Source organism: Delphinus delphis, chromosome 1 (genome assembly GCF_949987515.2).
Source record: "Delphinus delphis chromosome 1, mDelDel1.2, whole genome shotgun sequence".
Taxonomy (NCBI): domain Eukaryota; kingdom Metazoa; phylum Chordata; class Mammalia; order Artiodactyla; family Delphinidae; genus Delphinus; species Delphinus delphis.
Genome location: NC_082683.1, coordinates 123962233 through 123985445, shown reverse-complemented (window position 1 = coordinate 123985445; position 23213 = coordinate 123962233). Strand labels below are relative to the sequence as shown.

General features: G+C 42.3%; 1 protein-coding gene across 4 annotated transcripts in view; it reads right to left on the bottom strand.

The window, feature by feature from the left end:
- DCAF6 (DDB1 and CUL4 associated factor 6) overlaps positions 1 to 23176 on the bottom strand; it is a 172731-nt gene extending 149555 nt beyond the window's left edge. For 2 of the 4 annotated variants that reach the window (XM_060033562.1, XM_060033538.1), the window contains exon 1: positions 22832 to 23176. In XM_060033562.1, coding sequence (XP_059889545.1) covers positions 22832 to 22928 — 97 coding nt within the window. In that variant the 5' untranslated portion in view covers positions 22929 to 23176. The remainder of the gene's footprint in view (positions 1 to 22831) is intronic. The other 2 variants (XM_060033525.1, XM_060033532.1) reach the window with 2 other exon arrangements.
- Between the last annotated feature and the right edge of the window lie 37 nt (positions 23177 to 23213).

Sequence of the window (23213 nt, the reverse complement as noted above, 5' to 3'; positions counted from 1 at the left end):
CCTGTCACTGAGACTTTCTCTCCAAGTCTTTCTTGCAGCCCAAGCTGCCTCATGTAATTCCGTCTCTTTTACATTCTATTCTATATTAATAGATTGTAAGCTCCATAAAAAAAAACACTCTTTTGTTCACTCAGGTATCCTAAGTGCCTAGAACAGTGCCTAAGACAAAGGAGGCACTCAATATACATTCCTGAATCAGTGAATAAATGAACAGGCTCATAATACTGATTCTGTTCTTCAACGTGTTTTCACTCAATAATACAAGGTGAACATCTTTCACTGGCAATAAATATAGACATATTGCTCATTTTTAATGGCTCTGTAACTTATGAAACAGCTTCATAACTTATTTATTCAAGTACCTATCTCTGTTACTAGACTGAGATGCTTGGGACAAGAAATGTTAGGCTTAAATCTAACTTGGAACATACTACACATACACTGGGCAAAACTTAACATCTCAGGGCCTTAGTTCTACATTTGTAAAAATTTTATATTTGATGGGAATAATACCATCAACTTTACAGGTTTATTGTCCGGAATAAATTAAGTAGCATATGCAAAACTCATAGATGTGACTGATCTACTATAGACACTTAAGATTCGTTCTCTCCCTATGTACACGTGGGATTGTTCTAAGTTAATATTGTCTGAAAAGAGAAAATGATTTTTTTGTTTGTTTTTGTTTTTAGGCCACACCATGTAGCATGTGGGATCTTAGTTCCCCAACCAGGGCTCAAATCCGTACCCCCTGCACCCGGAGTGCGGAGTCTAACCACTGGACCACCAGGGAAGTCCCGAGAGAAAATGATTTTTAAAGAATGACTTCATTGGGCTTCTCTGGTGGCGCAGTGGTTGAGAATCTGCCTGCCAATGCAGGGGACCCGGGTTCGAGCCCTCGTCTGGGAAGATCCCACATACCGCGGAGCAACTAGCCCCGTGAGCCATAATTATTGAGCCTGCGCATCTGGAGCCTGTGCTCCGCAACAAGAGAGGCCGCGATAGTGAGAGGCCCGCGCACCGCTATGAGGAGTGGCCCCCACTTGCCGCAACTAGAGAAAGCCCTCGCACAGAAACGAAGAGCCAACACAGCCATAAATAAATAAATTAAATTTTTTTAAAAAAAGTCAAAATTCCTTTAAAAAAAATGACTTCATTAAGGAGTTGGGGTAACTCCAACTGGTTAAGAGAAAAGAATAAGGTTGCTGATACTGAGAAGCAGAGACAGAACAGCACTTTAACAAAACTTTTTGTAAGGTCGGATCTTAACAAAGGGCACCGCGAAACAGAGGAAAGCTTCAAGTGAGCTTTATTAGGGAGCGCTCCCGGGCGAGGTTCACTGGTCCGAGAGAAAGGGGCCAGAGAAGTCGCGCCCGGGCGAGGGTTGGGCAAGATTTTATAGGGCAAGAAGGGAAAGGGGTGTGGTGAATCTGGGAGGGTGCAGGGTATTCCTTATTTGGTGGTCTTTTCAGGTATCCTGGGGGACCGTTAGTCCCGCGCCTCTGCGCCTCGAAAGGCGGGAAGGCTGGGCTGGGTGCAAAGTCCGCAGGTCAGTTCCTGGAACTGGGTGGTCCGGAAAGTCTCCAAGTCAGTTTCTGGAACTGGGTGGTCCGGAAAGTTTCGGCCTGATGCAACCTGTGAATCTGATTGTGTTCCCCTGCCTCGGGCCAGTTGGCCTTACATCCCGACATCTTTGGTGTAATGGGGCGGCGTTCTGATCTCTGGCTACTTCATGCTGAATGGGGGTGTCGAAAGGGGAGTCGGGCGACCAGAGGTCCGAGGCTTAGGGGAGACCAGTGGGGGGTTCTGTAGGAAGCAAGGTGTAAGGACCGAGGCGCATTTGGTTTGTGGCCACCAGAGAGACTTCCTCCATGCGCCTGCGAAGTAACCTAAGAAAACAGGGAGCAAGCATGCTACGAAGAGGGTGCAGTCCGGGTTTGAAAGAGGGGTGTCAAAGAGTCCCTCTCTCGGCGGGCTCAGGGCCTCTATGACTTGGGGGCAGGAGTGGGAAGGGGAGGTCCCGGTGTCGGAGATAGGCAAGAGGGAGGCCGGGTTTAGGAGGGGGAAGAGGTCGAGGGAGATAGCAGCGTTTTCAATGAACAGTAGGTGGAACTCCTGGATGCGGGAGGGGCCCAGGAGGGAGAGAGACTTGTGGCCTAGGAGGTCGACCATCCGGTGGGAGGAAAACACGGTTAGTGGGTGGGCCAGAGTCAGTTTTTGTTTGGTCAGTTCGGCTGCCGCTGCTAGGGCCCGAAGGCATGGTTGCCATCCCCGAATGGTTGGGTCTAGCTGTTGGGAGAGGTAAGCCACGGGGCGGTAGGAAGGCCCTACAGGCTGGGCAAGGAGTCCAGTGGCTATTCCGGGCCCGTTCATCCACAAAAAGGTGAAAAGGTCGGTTTGGGTTGGGCAGAGAAAGGGGAGAAGATATCAGCGCGTTACGGAGAGTGAGAAAGGCCTGTCGAACGGTGGAAGGAGAGGTGAGGGGTCCTTGAGGGGTTTCTTTCGCGGCTAGATATAAGGGTTTAGCGAGGAGAGTAAAGTTAGGGATCCAGACTACTGGGTGGAGAGGAATTATGGCCTCATTGATTAGTCGGAGGTCCTGGACCAGGCGATAATCCCCAGAGGTCTTGCGGACAGGCAGGATGGGGGTGTTGCAGGGAGAGTCAGTGGGGATAAGGAGTCCCTGGTTTAGGAGTCTGGTGATAATAGGTTGTAGGCCCCTAAGGTGAGTCTCAGAGATGGGAAATTGGGGCCTTGATGGAAATTTGGAGGGGTCCTTTAGGCGGATGAGGACGGGGGGATGGTGTGTTGCTATTATGGGCTTAGAAGTATCCCAGACTTGGGGATTGATTGGGTTCGGTGTGACTGGAAGAGGGGGATAGGAGGGGGAGGGTTCTAGAGACAGGCCGAGAAGAGGAAGCAGGAGTTGGGAGGAGGGGACCTTCGGGTCAAGTCTAACCAGCTGGAGGGAGGCCCCTAAGTGGAAAAGGACATCTCGGCCTAGCAAGGGAACTGGGCAGGATGGTATGACTAAGAAAGAATGAGTAAAAGGGAGTCCTTCGATATGGCATGCGAGTGGACCGGTCTGGAGTGGGAAGGATGGTTTGCCATCAATACCCATGACCGAGATCTGGGAAGGAGAAACTGGCCCGGAATAAGTAGGCAGGACCGAATAGATAGCCCCCGTGTCCACCAGAAATGAGATGGACTTACCCGCTACCTGTAGCGTTACCCTGGGCTCGGCGAGGGTGATGGGGGTCTTCGAGTCCAGGCGCCGTCAGTCGTCAGCCAATCCCAGCAGTTCAAGTGGTAATGCCATTGGGTAGGCCTGCCCCCCGCGTGGAGACGCTGAGGGAGGGCCAGTCGTAGGGCAGTCACTCTTCCAGTGGCCCGTTAGCCCGCAGCTGCGACAGGGCTTATAAGGAGGTTGGGGATTGGGACATTGGCGAGCCCAGTGGCCTTCTTTTCTGCATTTGAAGCAGGCCCCCGGCGGGGTTGCCTTTTGCAGACCCCGTGGATGCTGTGATCCATGGGAGATGGCCGGCCTTAGGGCGGCTACAAGAGCTTGGGTTTGGAGGGCCACCTTCTGGTACATTCGAGCCTGTCGGCTGGATTCTGCCAAATCCTCACGGCCATTATAGACTCTAAAGGCCATCTTTACCAGATCTCAAATAGGGGTTTGAGGGCCGTCTTCTGCCCGTTTTAATTTCTTTCGGATGTCCGGGGCTGATTGGGTGATAAAATGGGTGGCTAGGACCGCTGCCCCTGCCGGGGTGTCGGGATCCAGCCGGGTGTAGAGAGTTAAGGCCTCTGTAAGGCGATTGAGAAAGATAGCTGGATTTTCGTTAGGTTCTTGGGTTATCTCTTTTAGTTTTTCAAATTTGACTGCCTTATGAGCGGCAGCCTGCATGCCAGCCAGGAGGCATTGGATCATGAGGTCGCGTTTATGACGGCCATCTTGGCCATCCTGATAAGTCCAGCCTGGATCGGTGCCAGGTACGGCAGTCACTCCGACAGGCATGGAGTTGTCGACAGGCATGGAGTTGTCAGTAAGGTGAACCTGATCTGCATGGTTTCGGGCAGCAGTTTGAATTCTTTCCCTCTCGTCAGGGGTCAGAGTAGAAGATAGGATCACAAAGATACCGTGCCAGGTTAGATCGTAAGCTTGAGAGAGAGAGCGAAATTCTTTAATGTAGCGGGAAGAGTCGGCAGAAAAGGAGCCTAATCGCTTTTCTATTTGAGAGAGATCTTGGAGAGAAAAGGTAACGTGAACTCTAACTAATCCTTCCGCTCCTGCTACCTCCCTCAGAGGGCAGAGGAGATGTGGATCTTGGGAGTCGTGAGAGCGTGTATGTGCACTAATTGGCGAAGCAAGGGGCGTGGGAGGAGAAACCTCGGAGGAACGGTTGGAGGGGAACAGGTTCGGGAAGAGGAGGGACCGCTTCAGGGTAGGGTGGAGGTTGGAGAGGAGCTCTGGAGGGGGAAGAGCGAGAGATTCGGGTGGGTCGGCTAGTGGAGAGGGGTTATCGTCAAAGGAAATTAGGGGCTTGAATGTAGGAGATGTCTGTTTGGCAAGAAGGATCTGGGAAGTGGAACAATCGACGCAGAGGGAAGGGCGGGAGCGTAAGTAACAGAAGGCCTGAACATAGGGGACCTCGGACCATTTGCCCGTCCTGCGGCAGTAATTCTCTAGATCACGGAGGATGTTAAAATCGAAAGTCCCTTCAGGAAGCCATTTGGATTGATTGTCTAAAGGATATTGTGGCCAGGCCACAGTGGAATAGAAAATAAGCCGTCGGCAACGGAGATCTTGGGAGAAACCGAGAGCTGTAAAATTGGCTAGGAGACACCCCAGGGGCGTCTTAGAATCTGGTTTCGATTGTGAGGTTCCCATGACCCCCAGTCTGTCCCTGAGTGAATGGAGAGGGAGAGAGGCGTCCCTGGTCTCCGTCTCCAATTCACGGCAGGTCGGAGGGCGGTCAGGCGATTGGGACGTCTCCACAATCACCCGAGGCCCGGCGGGTCGGAGAGCGGTCAGGCAATTGGGACGTCTCCACAGTTGCCCGAGGCCCGGAGAGAGGACGGAGGAGTCCCTGACGCGCCGCGGGGACAGGGAGTCCGGTGGGTAGGGACTCTGGGGGTCGGAGGGAACAAGGGAGGGGGACTTACCCCGTTTTCTGCCAGATCAGGTGGATGAGTAGAGGTTCCCTGGTTGTCTCCTGGGGGAGGGGAGGAGCGTCCCGCGCGGTAACCCGCGGGGCTTGGTACCCCTCCCGGGTTTCGGCACCAAATGTAAGGTCGGATCTTAACAAACGGCACCGCGAAACAGAGGAAAGCTTCAAGTGAGCTTTATTAGGGAGCGCTCCCGGGCGAGGTTCACTGGTCCGAGAGAAAGGGGCCAGAGAAGTCGCGCCCGGGCGAGGGTTGGGCAAGATTTTATAGGGCAAGAAGGGAAAGGGGTGTGGTGAATCTGGGAGGGTGCAGGGTATTCCTTATTTGGCGGTCTTTTCAGGTATCCTGGGGGACCGTTAGTACCGCGCCTCGAAAGGCGGGAAGGCTGGGCCGGGTGCAAAGTCCCCAGGTCAGTTCCTGGAACTGGGTGGTCCGGAAAGTCTCCAGGTCAGTTTCTGGAACTGGGTGGTCCGGAGAGCTTCGGTCTGATGCAACCTGTGAATCTGATTGTGTTCCCCTGCCTCGGGCCAGTTGGCCTCAAACTTTTCACTTTACTTGACTCTATTGCCCCTTTGAGCAACTTCTTTTTAAGGCCAAACTTCCTAGTCAACTACAAACGCTGCCATCTCTAGCTCATTGTCAGGTCTTCCTTTTCCTGAACTGTCTGTTTTGCCCCCTCCTATTCATTGGTTTTGTTCTCAGAAATCGTAGGGTATCAGTAAATTCAATGGTCTCTTTCAAGGCACATTTTTCATAACCTCATAGCATCATTAGCTGTCATAGGTAAATGCTGTCTCCTTGACATAATCTTCTTTGGCTTCCAAGACATCTTGCCAGATAACCAGGGGAACTGATAATTAAAGTGTAACAAACTCTGAGGAGAGAAAGAACACAGAACTGTTTTACCTTTGACAATGAACAGGACAAAGAGATGACTGCAATCAAAACGTGTAAGAAGAAAATAGTAAAAACTCAAATGAATGTTTAAAGGCCAAATGTGGGCTAGAGACACAGTTTAGAATCTCTAGGATCCTAGGCACAGAGAGAATCTACATTCAGTCACCAGCTCTTTTTCATGAGCCTCCCCCAAGTACTCATATGAAACACTGAAAACAACAGGAAGCCTGAGACAGTCCCTGTCTGGTAAGACTTAAAAAGGAAACTCCAGTCACTTTTCAGGCCCTTCTCTCATGGGAAGCAAAAGTCTTAAGCCACTGGGGAAGCCCTAGCTAAAAAGAGCCTCAGCAAAGGTCCACTAGCTTTAAGAGAGGCAGGAAACCCTCACGTCCATTTCAGGCAAAGGCAACTGCCTCCAGGAAAGGAACGAAGTATAAACTGCCTATCCTTAAGGGAGGGACAGGAATCCCCCTCCCATCCCTACCAAGAGCCTTACAATGAACAACAAGCAGCATTTAAGTGTGGTGGCTTTGAAATGTGTCAACTCACAACGAACCATGTTTCCCAGAATTTTTTCCCTGTATGATTCATGTTACTTGAATTACCAGTCATATTTGCACAAGATTGGTGGGTGGAAGTAAAGTAACAGCAATACTGATTTTTATTGATGCTTATATTGTTTATATACATTGTTACTTGTCTGGCTCACCTCATTAGAATGGGGAGCAACTAGGCCTATAACCGTCCTGCCTACCCATAGATGTTCTTTTAAGGTTCTTGGAATACTAGGCCAATTTGTGTTTAGGTCCATGACAAAGGGTACCAGTTTCTCCTAAAAAAACACCTACATCTATAAGACTGAAGACAGTGAGAACTGGCATAGATCTTATGTTTTCATGGGTTCAGGCCTGTCCTTCCTATCCCCAATTTACCATCATCCTTTCCCAACTGTCTGTCCTGAGGATGTCAAGCCCCAGCAAAAGACATGAAGAAAACAACTTTACAGAGACAGTTTAATGAGTTCCCACAACTACACGAAGTCAAATGCCAGTAACACATCTTTGTGTGTATGTTTGTATATCTCCTAGCAATTCTGCTTCTTTGATTGAACTCATTCATGATTAACATTTTCAGCAAACTAGCAACAGAGGGAAACTTCCTCAATCTGGTAATAAGCACCAATAAAAGACCTAAAATATATCATATTTCATGGTGAAAGACTGAATGCTTCCCACTTAAAATCAGGACAATACAAGGAAGTCCACTCTCACCACTATTATTAAACACAGTCCTGGAAGTTTTAGACATTGGAATAATGTTAAGGAAAAAAAAAAAGACACATAACTTGGAAAGGAAGAAATAAAACAGTCCCTATTGAAAGATGACATGATTTTCCACATAGAAAATCTCCTGTAATATACCCAGAAACCTCTGAGAATTAATAAGTTTTGCAAGATCACAGCATATGAGATCAACACACAAAAAAAATCACACTGTTACATACTAACAATGAATGGGTAGAAGTTGAACTTAAACACAATACATTTGGGCTTCCCTGGTGGCACAGTGGTTAAGAATCCACCTGCCAATACAGGGGACATGGGTTTGAGCCCTGGTCCGGGAAGATCCCATATGCCGTGGAGCAACTAAGCCCATGCGCCACAACTGCTCAGCCTGCGCTATAGAGCCTGCGAGCCACATTACTGAAGCCAACACGCCTAGAGACCGTGCTCTGCAACAAGAGAAGCCACCACAATGAGAAGCCCGCGCTTCTCACACAACGAAGAGTACCCCCCACTCGCCGCAACTGGAGAAAGCCCGAGCGCAGCAACAAAGACCCAACTCAGCCATAAATAAATAAATAGATTTATTAAAAAAATACATTAATAATTGCTCAGAAGAAAATTAAACATTTGGACATAAATATAACAAAATATGCTGAAGATGTGTATCTTGATAATTATAAAATGCTGATGAAAGAAACCAAAGAGCTAAATAACTGGAGTGATGTACTGTGTTTATGGATCAGAAGACTCAACATAGTAAAGATGTCAGTCCTTCCCAAACTGATATGTGAGTCCAATGCAATTCCTATCAAAATCCCAGCAAGGTATTTTGGAGATAAGGACAACCTTACTCTAAAACTCATATAAAAAGGCAAAAGACATAGAAGAGCTAAAACAATTTTGAAAAAGAATTATTGAGGGGAGAAAACGTCACTCAACTTGATGTAAAAACTTACTATATAGCTACAGTAAGCAAAACAGTATGGTATTTACAAAGGGACAGATACACAGATCAATGCAAGAGAATAGAGAACACCGATTAGATACACATAAATGTGCCCAACTGATTTTTAATAAAGGTGCAAAAGCAATTCCATGGAGAAAATACTGACTTTTAAACAAATGGTGCTAGGGCAAGTGGACATTCATAAGCACAAAAATGAACTTCATGGTAAATCACATACCTCATACAAAAATTAACACAAAATGGACTCTGGACTTAAACGTAAAAATATAAGACTATAAAACTTCAGGGAAAAAACATAGGAGGTAATCTCCAGGACCTAGGGTTAAGTTAAGAGTGTTTAGACATCAGACCAAAAGCATAATCCATAAAAGAAAAAAACTGATAAACTGAACCTCTCCAAAGTTAAAAACCTTTACTCTGCAAAAGACTCTATGAAAAGAAGAAAAAGACAAACTACACACTGGGAGAAAGTATTTGCAAACTACATATCTGACGAATGACTAATACGTAAACTATATAAATAAGTCTCAAAAAACAACAGTGAAAAAACAACAGTGAGAGACATGAAAATACACCCCACTGAAAATATAAAGATGGCAGGACCCCTCCGAGCACCAACAACCAGCTGCGTTGGGACCTGGCCTTACCTGCCAGCTGGCCAGCATCAGCCCAGGACTCCTGCACTGCACAGCCAGCCATACCAGGACCTGGCCCCAGCCACAAGCAGCTGGAAGCCTCTGCACTATGCAAGGCCCCACAGCCAAGTGGGCTGGGAGCCAGCCCCATATACCAGAGTGCCACAGCAATCAGCCCCACCACAACAAAAGGGCCCACATAGCCCACACAGGGGGCACCCCTAGGTCATACGACTCCGGTGACCTGAGGGGAGTGTACTTATCCCACAAGCTGCATGGCACGGCCAAAAAAAAAGAAGATATAACAATTGTAAATATATCTGCACCTAACATAGGAGCACATAAATACATAAACCAAATATTAACAAACATAAAGAAATTGACAGTAACATAATACTACTAGGGGACTTTAACACTCCACTTACATCAATGGATAGATCATCCAGACAGAAAATCAATAAGGAAACACTAACTTTAAACAACATATCAGGGACTTCCCTAGTAGTCCAGTGGTTAAGAATCCACCTCCCAATATAGGGGATGCAGGTTCAATCCCTGGTTGGGGAACTAATATCCCACATGCCAAGAGGCAACTAAGCCTGCACTCTCTAGACCCGTACACCACAACTAGAGAGCTCACATGCCACAGCTACTGAGCCCACATGCTATGGGGCCCACGTGCCACAACTAGAGATCCCCACGTGCCACAACTACTGAGCCCATGCACTCTAGAGCTCACACGCTCTAAAGCCCACACGCCACAACAAAAGATCCCGCATTCCACAACTAAGACCCGATGCAGCCAAATAAATAAATAAATAAATAAACATTTTACAAAATGGTTAAATGTTCTGTGTATCTTACCTCAGTTAATTAAAAAAAAATCAAATCAGACGAACTTAATAGATACAGAAAGAACGTTCCATTAAAAAGCAACAGAATACACATCCTTCTCAAGTACACATGGAACATCTCAAGGATAGAGCACAAGCTGGGCCACAAAGCAAGTCTCAATAAATCTTCTTAAGACTGAAATCATACCAAACATCTTTTCTGACCATAACACTATGAGCCTAGAAATCAACTATAAAGAGAAACTGCAGACACAAAAAACACATGGAGGCTAAACAACATGCTACTAAACAACCAATGGATCACTGATGAAATAAAAGAGAAAATCCAAAAATACCTGGAAACAAATGAAAATGGAAACACACTGATCCAAAATCTATGGGACTTAGCACAAGCAGTTCTAAGAGAGAAGTTTATAGCAATACAAGCCTAGCTCAGGAAACAAGAAAAATCTCAAACAACCTAACTTTACACCTAAAGCTACTAGAAAAATAACAAACAAAACCCACAGTTAGCAGAAGGGAAGAAAAAATAAACAGCAAAATAAGTGAAATAAAAACTAAAGGATCAATAGAAAAGACCAATGAAACTAAGAGCTGGTTCTTTGAAAAGATAGACCAAATTGATAAACCTTTAGCTACACACATCAAGAAACAAAGAGAGGGCCCAAATCAACAAATCAATAAAATCAGAAATGAAAAAGGAGAAATACAAAGGATCATAAGAAATTACTATGAAAAACTATGCACCAATAAAACAGACAACCTAAAAGAAACCGACAAGCTCCTAGAAATGTACAATCTCCCAAGACTGAATCAGGAAAAAACAGAAAACTTGAACAGACCAATTACCAGTAATGAAATTGAGTCAATAACCAAAACACTAAGAATAAGCAAAAGTCCAGGACCAGACAGCCTCACAGGTAAATTCTACCATTTAAAGAACAGCTAATACCTATCCTCAAACTATTCAAAAAAACTAAAGAGGAAGGACTTCTGAACCCATTCTATAAAGCCAGCAGCACCCTGATACCAAAAAAAATTAAAAAAATTTAAAAAAAGATCACAAAAAAAGGAAATTACAGGTGAATATCACTGATGAACACACATGCAAAAATCCTCAACAAAATACTAGCAAATCATTAATTCAACAATACATTATATGGATCATACACCATATTCAAATGGGATTTATCCCAAGAATGCAAGGATGATTCAATATCTGCAAATCAATCAGTGTGATACACCATATTAATAAATTGAAGAATAAAAATCATATGATCATGTGATCATCTCCATAGATGCAGAAAAAGCTTTTGACAAAATTCAATATTCATTTATGATAAAAATCCTCAACAAAGTAGGTATAAAGAGAACACACCTCCACACAATAAAGGCCCACTTTACTGACAAGTCCACAGCTAACATCACACTCAACAGTGAAAAGTTGAAAGCATTTTCCCTAAAATCAGGAATGAGACAAGAATGCCCACTCTTGGTACTTTTATTCAACATAGTACTGGACGTCCCAGACACAGCAATCAGACAAAAAAAAGAAATAAAAGGAATCCAAATTGGAAAGGAAGAAGTAAACTGTCACTGTTTGCAGATAACCTGATACTACATATGGAAATTCCTAAAGATACACCAAAACACTATTAGAATGAATGAATTCAATAGTTACAGATACAAAATCAATACATAGAAATCTCTTGTTTCTATGCAGTAACAATAAACCACCAGAAGAAGAAATTAAGCAAAAAATCCCATTTACAATTGCACCAAAATGAATAAAACACTTAGGAATAAATCTAACCAAGGAGGTAAAAGACTCAGAAAACTATAAAACACTGATAAAAGAAATTGATGATGACAAAATTGGAAAGATATACTGAGTTTGTGGATTGGAAGAATTAATATTGTTGAAATGTTTACACTATCCAAGGCAAGCTATAGATTCAATGCAATTCCTATCAAAATACCAATGGCATTTTTCATAGAACTAGAATAGATCATTCTACAATTTCTATGGAAACACAAAATACCCCAAATAACCAAAATAATCTTTAGTAAGAACAAAGCTGGAGGTATCACACTCCTTGATTTCAAACTATACTACAAGCTAAAGCAAATAAATAGTATGGTACTGCCACAAAAACAGACACACAGATCAGCGGAACAAAATAGAAAACATAGAAATGAACCCACACGTACGTCGTCAATCAATCTACGACAAAGGAGGCAAGAATACAGAATGAAGGGAAAGATAGCCACTTCAATAAATGGTGCTGGGAAAACTGGAAAGCTACATGCAAAAGTATCAAACTGAGCAAACTTTCTCACATCGTATACAAAAATTCAAAATGAATTAAAGACTTAAATGTGAGACCTGAAACCATAAAACTTCTAGAAGAAAATATAGGCAGTATGCTCTTTGACCTCAGTCTAAGTAATATTTTTTTTATATGTCTCCTCAGCAAGGGAAACAAAAGCAAAAATAAACAAATGGGAGTACATCAAACTAAAAAGCTTTCTGCACAGTAAAGGAAACTACCTACAAGACTAACAGACCACCAATTGAATGTTAGCAGATTTTTGCGAACTATATTTCATAAGGGATTAATATCCAAAATACACCACGAACTCATATGATGCAATATCAAAACAAAACCCGAGGGACTTCCCCTGTGGCGCAGTGGTTAAGAATCCACCTGCCAGTGCGGGGGACATGGGTTCGATCCCTGGTCCGGGAAGATCCCACATGCTGCTGAGCAGCTAGGTCCATGCGCCACAACTACTGAGCCTGTGCTCTAGAGTCCGCGAGCCACAACTACTGAACCTGCATGCCACAACTACTGAAGCCCATGCACCTGGAGCCCATGATCTGCAATGAGAAGCCACTGCAATGAGAAGCCCATGCGCCGCAATGAAGAGTAGCCCCCACTCGCTGCAACTAGAGAAAGCACGCGCAGAGCAACGAAGACCCAATGCAGTCAATTAACTAATTAATGAATTAATTTAAAACCCAATTATAAAATGGGCAGAAGACCTGAACAGACATTTTTGCAAGGAAGACATACAGATGGCCAATGCGCACATGAAAAAATGCTCAACATCCCTAAATATCACGGAAATGCAAATCAAAACCACAATGAGATATCACCTCACACCTGTCAGAAAGGCTATTATCAAAAAAACAACAAATAACAAGTGTGGGAGAGGATGTGAAGGAAAGGAAACTCTCATGCACTGCTGGTGGGAATGCAAATTGGTACAGTCACTATGGAAAACAGTATGGAGGCTCCTCAAAAAACTAAAAAGACAACTACTGTACTATCCAGCGATTCCGCTTCTAGGTAATTTCCAGAAGAAAACAAAAGCATTAATTCGAAACAATATATGCGCCCCATGTTCATTGTAGCATTATTTACAGTAGCCAAGATGTAGAAGCAACCTAACTGTCCATCAAAAGATGAATGGATAAAAAAGATGTGGTGCATATATATGTAATGGAATACTACTCAGCCATGAAAAGGATGAAATCTTGCCATTTACAACAACGTGGATGGACCCGGAGGATATTATGTTAAGTGAAGTAAGTCAGAGACAGAAACACAAATATCATATGATTTCATTTACATGTGAAATCTTAAAAACAAAACAAATGAGCAAACGTAACAGAACAGAAACAGACTCATAGATACAGAGAACAAACAAAACAAATGAACAAAAGTAACAGAACAGGGGCTTCCCTGGTGGCGCAGTGGTTGAGAGTCTGCCTGCCGAAGCAGGGGACACGGGTTCGTGCCCCGGTATGGGAAGATCCCACATGCCGCGGAGCGGCTGGGCCCGGGAGCCATGGCCACTGAGCCTGCGCGTCGGGAGCCTGTGCTCCGCAACGGGAAAGGCCACAACAGTGAGAGGCCCGCGTACCGCAAAAAAAAAAAAAAAAAAAAAAAAAGTAACAGAACAGAAACAGACTCATAGATACAAACAGGCGGTTGCCTAAAGGGAGGAGGTTGGGGGGAATAGTTGAAGGAGATTAAGAGATACAAACTTCCAATTACAAAATAAATGAGTCACATCAATGAAATGTACAGCATAGGAAATACACTCAATAATATTGTAATAACTTTGTACGGTGACAGTAACTATACTGATCATGGTGATTATTTCGTAGTGTACAGAAATGTCAAATCACGATGTTGAGCACCTGGAACTAAATTAAATACTTCAATTAAAAATTGATACTTCAGGGCTTCCCTGGTGGCGCAGTGGTTGAGAGTCCACCTGCCGATGCAGGGGATGCGGGTTCGTGCCCCCGTCCGGGAGGATCCCACATGCCGCGGAGCGGCTGGGCCCGGGAGCCATGGCCGCTGGGCCTGTGCATCCGGAGCCTGTGCTCCGCAACGGCAGAGGCCACAGCAGTGAGAGGCCCGCATACCGCAAAAAAAAAAAAAAAAAAACAGTGGCAACACTAAATGCTGCTGATGATGCAGAGAAACTGGATTACTCATTCGTGGCTGATGGGAACATAAAACGGTTCTGCCATACTGGAAAAAGGTATGGCAGTTTCTTACAAAAGTAAACAATGTGCTTATCATATAGTGCAGTAACTACAATTCTTGGACACTTATCCCAGAGATGAAAATTTATGTTCATACAAAAACCTGTATATGGATGTTCATAACAGCTCTCTATTTAATAGTCAAAACTGGAAACAATACAAATATCTTCAACAAATGAACGAATAGTTATATATTGATATCATGAAATACTAATCAACAATACAAAGAAATAAACTATTGTACACACAACCTGGATGAATCTTAAGGGAATTATGCAGAGTGAAAAAAGCCAATCTCAAAAGTTTACATGCTGTTATTTAGAACATTACATATATGTTATTTATGTAACATTCTTGAAATGACAAAATTATAGAAAGGGAGAACAGATTAGTAGTTACCAGGGGTTAGCTGTTGGGAGGGAAGGAGGTAGCTGTGGCCAAAAATGGGATCACAAAGGACTATTGTGATGAAACTGTTCTGTACCTTAAATAAGGTGGTAACCACTTTAATCTATTAACATTAATTAACATTAATTTATTAAAATTATTAGAGAAATGCAAATCAAAACTACAATGAGGTATCACCTCACACCGGTCAGAATGGCCATTATCAAAAAATCTAGAAACAATAAATGCTGGAAAGGGTGTGGTGAAAAGGGCACCCTCCTCCACTGTTGGTGGGAATGTAAATTGATACACCACTATGCAGAACAGTATGGAGGTTCCTTAAAACACTAAAAATAGAAAGCAATCCCACTACTTGGCATATACCCTGAGAAAACCATAATTCAAAAAGAGTCACGTACCACAATGTTCACTGCAGCACTATTTACAATAGTCAGGACACGGAAGCAACCTAAATGTCCATTGACAGATGAATGGATAAAGAAGATGTGGCACATATTTACAATCGAATATTACTCAGCCATAAAAGGAACAAAATTGAGTTATTTGTAGTGAGGTGGATAGACCTAGAGTCTGTCATACAGAGTAAAGTCAGAAAGAGAAAAACAAATACCATATGCTGACACATATATATGGAATCTAAAAAAAAAAAGGTACTGATGAACCTGGTGGCAGGGCAGAAATAAAGACATAGACATAGAGAATGGACGTGAGGACATGGTGGGGGAGGGGGAAGCTGGGGTGAAGTGAGAGTAGCATCGACGTATATACACTACCAAATGTAAAACAGATAGCTAGTGGGAAGCAGCAGCATAACACAGAGAGATCAGCTCCGTGCCTTGCGAAGACCTAGAGGGGTGGGATAGAGAGGGTGGGAGGGAGGCTCAAGAGGGAGGGAATATGGGGATATATGCATGCATATGGCTGATTCACTCTGTTGTACAACAGAAATTAACACAGCACTGTGAAGCAATTATACTCCAATAAAGATGTATTAAAAAATAATAATAAAATAAAATTTTAAAAAAAAATAAAAACTAAAATCAGTGCTAAAATTGCATGGAACTAAATACACACATGCAAAAGTGCATGTAAAACTGGGGAAATATGAGTAAAATTCATAGATCTATCTATGTCAGTTTCCTAATTGTGATATATTAATATAGTTGTACAAGATACTACCATTGGGAAATTGATTGAGGGTATATGAGATCTCTTTGTATTATTTCTAACAACTGCACATGCATCTACACTTATCTCTAAATTAAAAGTTAAAGTACTAAACAAAACAAAACCTTCCCACAAAGAAAACTCCAAGCTCAGATGGCTTCAATGATGAAATCTATCGAACATTTAAGGAAAAGGTAATTTCAAGTCTACACAAACTTCAGAAAAAGAGAAGAACACTTCCAACACATTTATGAGGCCAGCATAATCCTGATACGAAAAACAGGCAAAAATATAACAACTGTGAGCTAATATCCTTAAAGAACAAAAACACAAAATTCTTACCAAAAGTGAAGCCAGCAATATATAAAGGACAATTTATCATAACCAAGTAGGATTTGGCCCAGGAATTGAATGTTGGTTCAACATTCAAAAATCAATCAATATGTTAACATAATCTATGAAACAGAAATCATATAATCAATTCAACAGATGCAGAATAAACCCTGACAAAATTCAACAGCTAGTCATGATAAACACTCTCAGCAATTTAAGAGTAGAAGGGGATTTCTTCAATGGGTATCTACAAAAACCTACAGTCAACAACATATTTAATAGTTAAAGACTGAATGCTTTCCAGGATGAGGAATAAGGCAACAATGTCCACTCTTACTACTTCCTTTCAAGATTCTACTGGAGTCCTGGTCAATGCAATTAAGCAAGAAAATTGAAAACGGAAGAAAAAAACAACATAGGTAAAAAAGGAAGAAATCTTGTTTTTTGGTTATTTTGGTTTTTCTTTTTTTGGTCACACCACGCTGCTTGTGGGATCGTAGTACCCCAACCAGGGATTGAACCTGGTCCCTCTGGGCAGTGAGAGCACCAAGTCCTAATCACTGTACCACCAGGGAATTCCCAGGAAGAATCTTAATATGCAGTGACATAATCAACTACATAAAATCCAAAAAAGCCTGCAAAAAAAAAAATTTTATAAGAACTAATGAGTAGGGCTTCCCTGGTGGCACAGTGGTTAAGAATCCACCTGCCAGTGCAGGGGTCACAGGTTCAAGCCCTAGTCCGGGGAAGATTCCACATGCCCTGGAGCAACAAAGCCCGTGCGACACAACTACTGAGCCTGCACTCTAGGGCCCACAAGCCACAACTACTGAAGCCCGTGCACCTAGAGACCGTGCTCTGTAACAAGAGAAGCCACCACAATGAGAAGCCTGCACACCACAACGAAGAGTAGCCCCTGCTCGCCGCAACTAGAGGAAAGCCTGTACGCAGCAACGAAGACCCAACGCAGCCAGAAATTAATTTTTTTAAGAAAGAACTAATGAGTAGGTTGAGTAAAGTTGCACGATATAAAGCCAATTTTAAAAAATTTTATTTCTATATATGCACAATGAATAATTTGATATTACTTATAAACTTATAAAATGATACTATCTAAAATAGTATAAAAACATTAAATATATAGGAATAAATAGAGCAAATATATATATAGGATCTGTACACTGAAAAATATATAACACTGCTGAAAGAAATGAAGGAACAACAAAATAAATGGAGAGAAAAGCCACCATTATGAATTGGAAGATTCCATACTGTAAAGACTACAATTCTCCCTGAAATAAGGTACAGATTCAACACAGTATCAATCAAAACCCCAGCAGTCCTTTTTATAGAAATTGACAAGCTGATTCTGAAATTTAAAAAATGAAAAGGACTCAGAATAGCCAAAGTAATTTTGAAAAAAAGAACCAAGTACAAAATATCACACTAGCTGATTTCAACACTCACTATAAAGACCGAAAGTAATGGCATAAAGGCAGACACCTAGATCAATGGAATGTGGTAGAGAAATTGACTTACACAAACTGGGAGAAAATATCTGCAAAATATATATCTGATTAAGGACTTGTATCAAGAATATATAAAGAATTTTTACAATATTAAGAAGGTAAATCTGAATATTTAACCAAAGTATAAGAATGGCAAATAAACCATGAAAATATACTCAAAATCATTAATCATTAGGATTAAATCAAATGCAAATTAAAACAATAGTGATATTATACCTACATTATCAACTAGAAAAGCTAAAATTAGGAAGACTCATAATGCCAAGTATGGATGAGAACGTGGAACAACTAGAACTCTCAAACACTGCTGATGGGAATGCAGTATGGTACAACTGTTTTGAAAAAGTTTCTTATGAAGTTAAACACACTTATTATACAACTCGGCAATCCCATTGCAAGTATTACTCAAGAAATGAGGATTTGGGAATTCCCTCGCAGTTCAGTGGTTAGGAATCCGGGCTTTCACTACCGAGGAGGGCCTGGGTTCAATCCCTGGTCGGGAAACTAAGAACCAGCAAGCCGTGAGGCATGGCAAAAAAAAAAAGTGAGGATCTAAAAGTGTTGTACTGTATTTTTGCCAAAGTATAAATTAAAAGTTTTGTTATTTATATCTTCTTTATTTGCCATCAGCGCTATTCAAAAAACATTTTTTTTAGTCTACTACAACTACTTGGGAAACACACCCACCCTAACTTTGAAGTCAGTAACATTCAATTATAATTATTAAAAAAACACACCACTTAGAACAGCTTTGTGAACCTCAAGCCAACACTCATTAGTGGATATTCTACTGGGTCAACACCAACATTTTTAACAACACGATATGGAACAGAAAAAAGAATGCACCACACCTAGTAAGGGTAAATGTCATTTGGGGAATCTTTTATTTTAGTTATGTGTATCACAAGTTGCCATGTAAATGTATATTTACTGTGGATCAGGGTCAAAACATTTGAAAAACACTGACATAAAACATACCTGAAATATAAATTTTGTGCTACCAGAAGCTCCTATCCCTTTTAAGCACTTTCATCCTATACCAGGTAGGAATGAAATCTACAGTAGAGCTATTCAATTGTCTGCTGTTGTTATGATTGATAACAGGCATTTGGTGGCCTTATCTTCAGGAATTAACAGCATATTCTATTACAAATATTTGTCATATTTAACTGTCATTATTAACTATTAAAATCAGACCTTTTTTAGCTTTCATTGAAATTTTAAGACTAAAGAAACAAAATACAAATACTTCACTAACTTTTCCCCAGTAGTTAACAAGGAGGAAAAACTCAGAATTTTCTGACCCTCATAAAATATGTTTTAACCCGGCAACACTTTATGAAGAACTTGGTAAGTCTGAATACAGATGTATTCAAGATACGCTAAAGACTAATCTAAATGCAAAATTATCCATTTCAGTACATACTGACCCTAACGATATTCAAAGGACACAGACTTCCTAATCGCCTGAACAAAAAGAGATTTCAATCTCCACTATAAGGCTGTCACTGGCTTAGTGGTATAGTCTGAATGTTCGTGTCCCCCCATCACCCCACCCGGACCAATTCCTCTGCTGAAATCCTAATTAGGAGGTGGGAATCTTCGGGAGGTGATTAGGCTTGGATTAGTGCCCTTATAAAAAAGATCCCAGGGAATTAGCTCACTTCTTCTGCCTTGTGAGGTTATGGTGAAAAGATGGCTATGAATCAGGAAGCAGGCCCTCACCAGACTCAGAACCTGACCATGTGAGCACCCTTATCTCAGGCTTCCAGCCTCCAAAACTTTGAAAAATAAATTTATGTTGTTCAAAAGCCACCCAGTTTATGGTATTTTGTTACAGCATCCCAAGTTGACCATAACACTGCCTAATCATAACTTAAACACTTCGTATTAAACATATAATACATTAGGGCAAACAACTCCCTTGAAAATTTCCCTTAAATTGCTTTTTGTTAGTCAATTACTGTCTTTAATTTAGAAGGGTTAGAAAGTGTAAATTCAAATTGTACGCAAGCCTGTCTAAAATGAGAGAAATAGGAAGAGAAAGAAGAAATGTACAGATAATTTCTTTTATAAGTAATGTTTATCTCTATAAAACTATAATGAAATATGTATGGCTAATAAATTATTATAACAATCACTGAGTTCCAAAAGCACTACTCTATAACTAGTATACGGTATCTTAAGAAACATTTAGACAGGTGTCTCTGACTCTGGACTTTGACAACTGCTCTTTAAAAAAATAAATCCTCCATTGAAATTTAGATCGGGCTCATAAAGATTACAATCCCTGGCCTAGCCTCTGAGTTCATGCTAGACAAAACACTTCATTGGTTCAGGTGAATCTTGTGAATTTGTGGGCTGTAAGTAAACACATACATCTTCTTCTAAATAATACATGACAAATTATCTTTATTCTCACAATATAAAAGGATGTTTTGTGAACTTCAATTTTTTTTGATGGGAGGAAAAGAGAAAATTAACCAAATTTAAATAAAATCACCTGTAAAACATGAATACTACTATTGAAAAGGCACATGCTATGGTTAATTTGAAATGCACGTTACAAGAAAAATCTGTCAATTGCTTCTATCCCAATTTTACTGTTATTTAGAAGTAATTCATTATTAGAAATACAAATAATGGAGATAAATTAGAAAAATATTTAACCTACAGTACTAGAGATAAACAATCAAAATGTTTAAATATTGAAGTCCCCCCCCCGAAAAAATCTACTTACCTTTTAAAACACTTGGACTTCTTAAAAAGAAGACTTTATAAGAGTACTTCAAAATATCATTTTTTTTAAATCTCATTAATTCAGGCAATACCAATGTGGACTTTGCTGTTTCCTGCTAAGCCAAGATTAGCACTGGAGTGTGAAAGAGATGGATAAACTAAAGGTGTAAAGAAAGTCTCCTAAGGCTAAGAAATTACTCAAGCTATTTTTGAATATTTTAAAAAAAACACTTTTAAAGGATGTGCTAATTATAAAGTATATATTACTACCACATTTAAAATATTATGTAAGATATGGAATTTCCTGCATGAATATACATATATTTGAAAATCTATAATTTCGACTTTCTACTAAAGACAGTGGACTCTTACTCTTCAATTCTCCTCCACCCAACACACGAATTCCACTCCCATTATGGAGCTAGAAGAGGAAGGGAAAAAGAAAATGTATGGTTTTATATTTTAATTGACTCTATCATAGATACAGCTGAAGTAACTGAACCAGCAGAAAACATTAATACATAAACCTACATATAAGTACTACTTATTTAAATGCTCCAACTAATAGAGATAAAGGACCACATATAAATTCATTGGTGTAGAACACAAGTTTTTTTTATTAAGCTAAAGTTAAGTTCTTTCTCAGCAAGTATTAAAAGAAATATTGCACATCTTTTAGGTTAATGGTTTAAAAAGCACTCTCTATTGATATTAAATTTTAAAATGATTAATCACCACTCCAGGTACTTATCCTAGAACAAATGCACAAAAAGCATGTGCAAGGAGGTTCACTGTAGTGCTGTTAGTAACAGCAAACGTCCAAAAAAAGAAGAAAGGCTGAGTCGACGATGATACCTTCATACTGTTAAATACTCTGCAATAGTTTAAAAGACTGTATAGCTCTATTTTTACTGCCATGCAAAGATCTCCAAGATGTTATGTAAAAAAAAAAAAACAAGTTGCAAAACAGTTGTTTACAGTATGACACCATATATTCAGGTCACACACACACTCCTACAGCATTTCTATATGTACACATGTGCTTGTAAGAATTCAAAGAAAAAGGTCTGGAAGAATACTCAGGAAACAGAGAACACTGTTACCTCTCAAAGAGTGTGTGTGTGAAACTGGAATGGGAGAAATCACAAGGATTTGTGCTTCATTCTTATTAAGTTTTTACAAGGACAATGTATTCATGTCACTTGGGACACTAAAAAACAGGAGCAAGGGGAAAAAAATGCCTGCTAACTTCTCTCAAATAACTCATAAACCAGAACTGTTAGGTATAGCGAAATTTCATTTTCTTTTATTGATTTTAAGTCAAAACCAAATGACATCAACAAATACCTAGCAAAAAGTAACAAAATTGCAAAGAAAAAAATTTTAGTTATGTTGTCTTATCTTCAAAGTAAAAAAAAAAGAAAAGAAAAAGAAGAAAGAGTAATGAAAAGATTGCAGAGGAAGGAAGAAAAAAGACCCCTACTATATCCGTCCACTTTTAGCTCAGGCGTGACCCAGAATCCTCACAAATCCACTTTACGCAAAACGAAAAGAACTGGACTACCGTTCCTCCAAGTATCGAAGGTTGTTTTTAGAAAGCTTAACTAAGTAACAGTAAATGCCAAGTGTGTTTCACAGGGGTGGGAATGGGAACGTGAAACCCTACACCTCCTTAAAGCGGTCGAAACCACCGAACAGCAGAGTCCAACTGGGAAAGCGCGCGGGGGTGGGGAGAGCTCAGCTATCACTTTCAGGTTTTGGCTCGGAGCCGCACAACAGTTTACACCGAGTCTGTTTGGAGCGTGGAGTCCCCGAGGGTGGTCAGCGCGTCGCCACGGACACCTAAGCCCTCCCGAGACTTTAGGGGAGGGGCGGTCAACACAAACTTAGGTCCTTCGGCTGAGCGAGGAGAGCGCTGGAGAAGAGCAAAAGCGCCAACTTTTGCTCTAAACGCGGCAGCTCGGGGAGGTTCGACAAGTCTTCTCCCGAGTCCCACTCCAGAAGCGACCCCAACACCTTTCTCGGCCAGTACCGTCTGCCCCCTGTCCGGCCCCCCGAAGGAAAACCCAGTAAGGGCGGCGGCTGGCAGCATGAAAGGGGGACTTAGCCATGGGAGGACACGGGCATGGGATCCGTCCGCCAAGGTCCACCCAGCACCTCGGCGTCTCCGGGGCGTCCCTGCCCAGGCGCTGTCCCACCTCCAATAGCCCCAGCGGCGTGGCCCCCTCCCCCACCTCTGGGCGGCGACCTCAGCGCCTCCGCCCCAGGGCCCCCGCTCACCCAGGTAGCGGCTCCGCAGCCGGGACGGGTCCTCCAGCCCGAGGGACCTTTTCCTCACGTCCCACAACAGGTGTGGGCAGCAGCCACCTCGAGACATGGCTCCGCCGGGCCGGGGGAGGAGAGGAGACCACCGCGTGGGGGAGGGGAAAGGGGGGAGGGGACACGCGGATCAACACCCGAGCCGCACCAGCACCATCCGCGCGCCGGGCCTCGCGGTAGCAGCGAGTTAGATGGCGGTGGCAGCGGCAGCGCCTTCGCCCCCGAAGCCCGGCCGCACCCGGGCCTGAGCTCGCCTCATACTCTCCTGCTCAAGACTACCCAGAACATCCAGAGATCAGCAACTGTTCCCTCCCTCAGCACCCCCTCCTACGGGAGGAGGTGG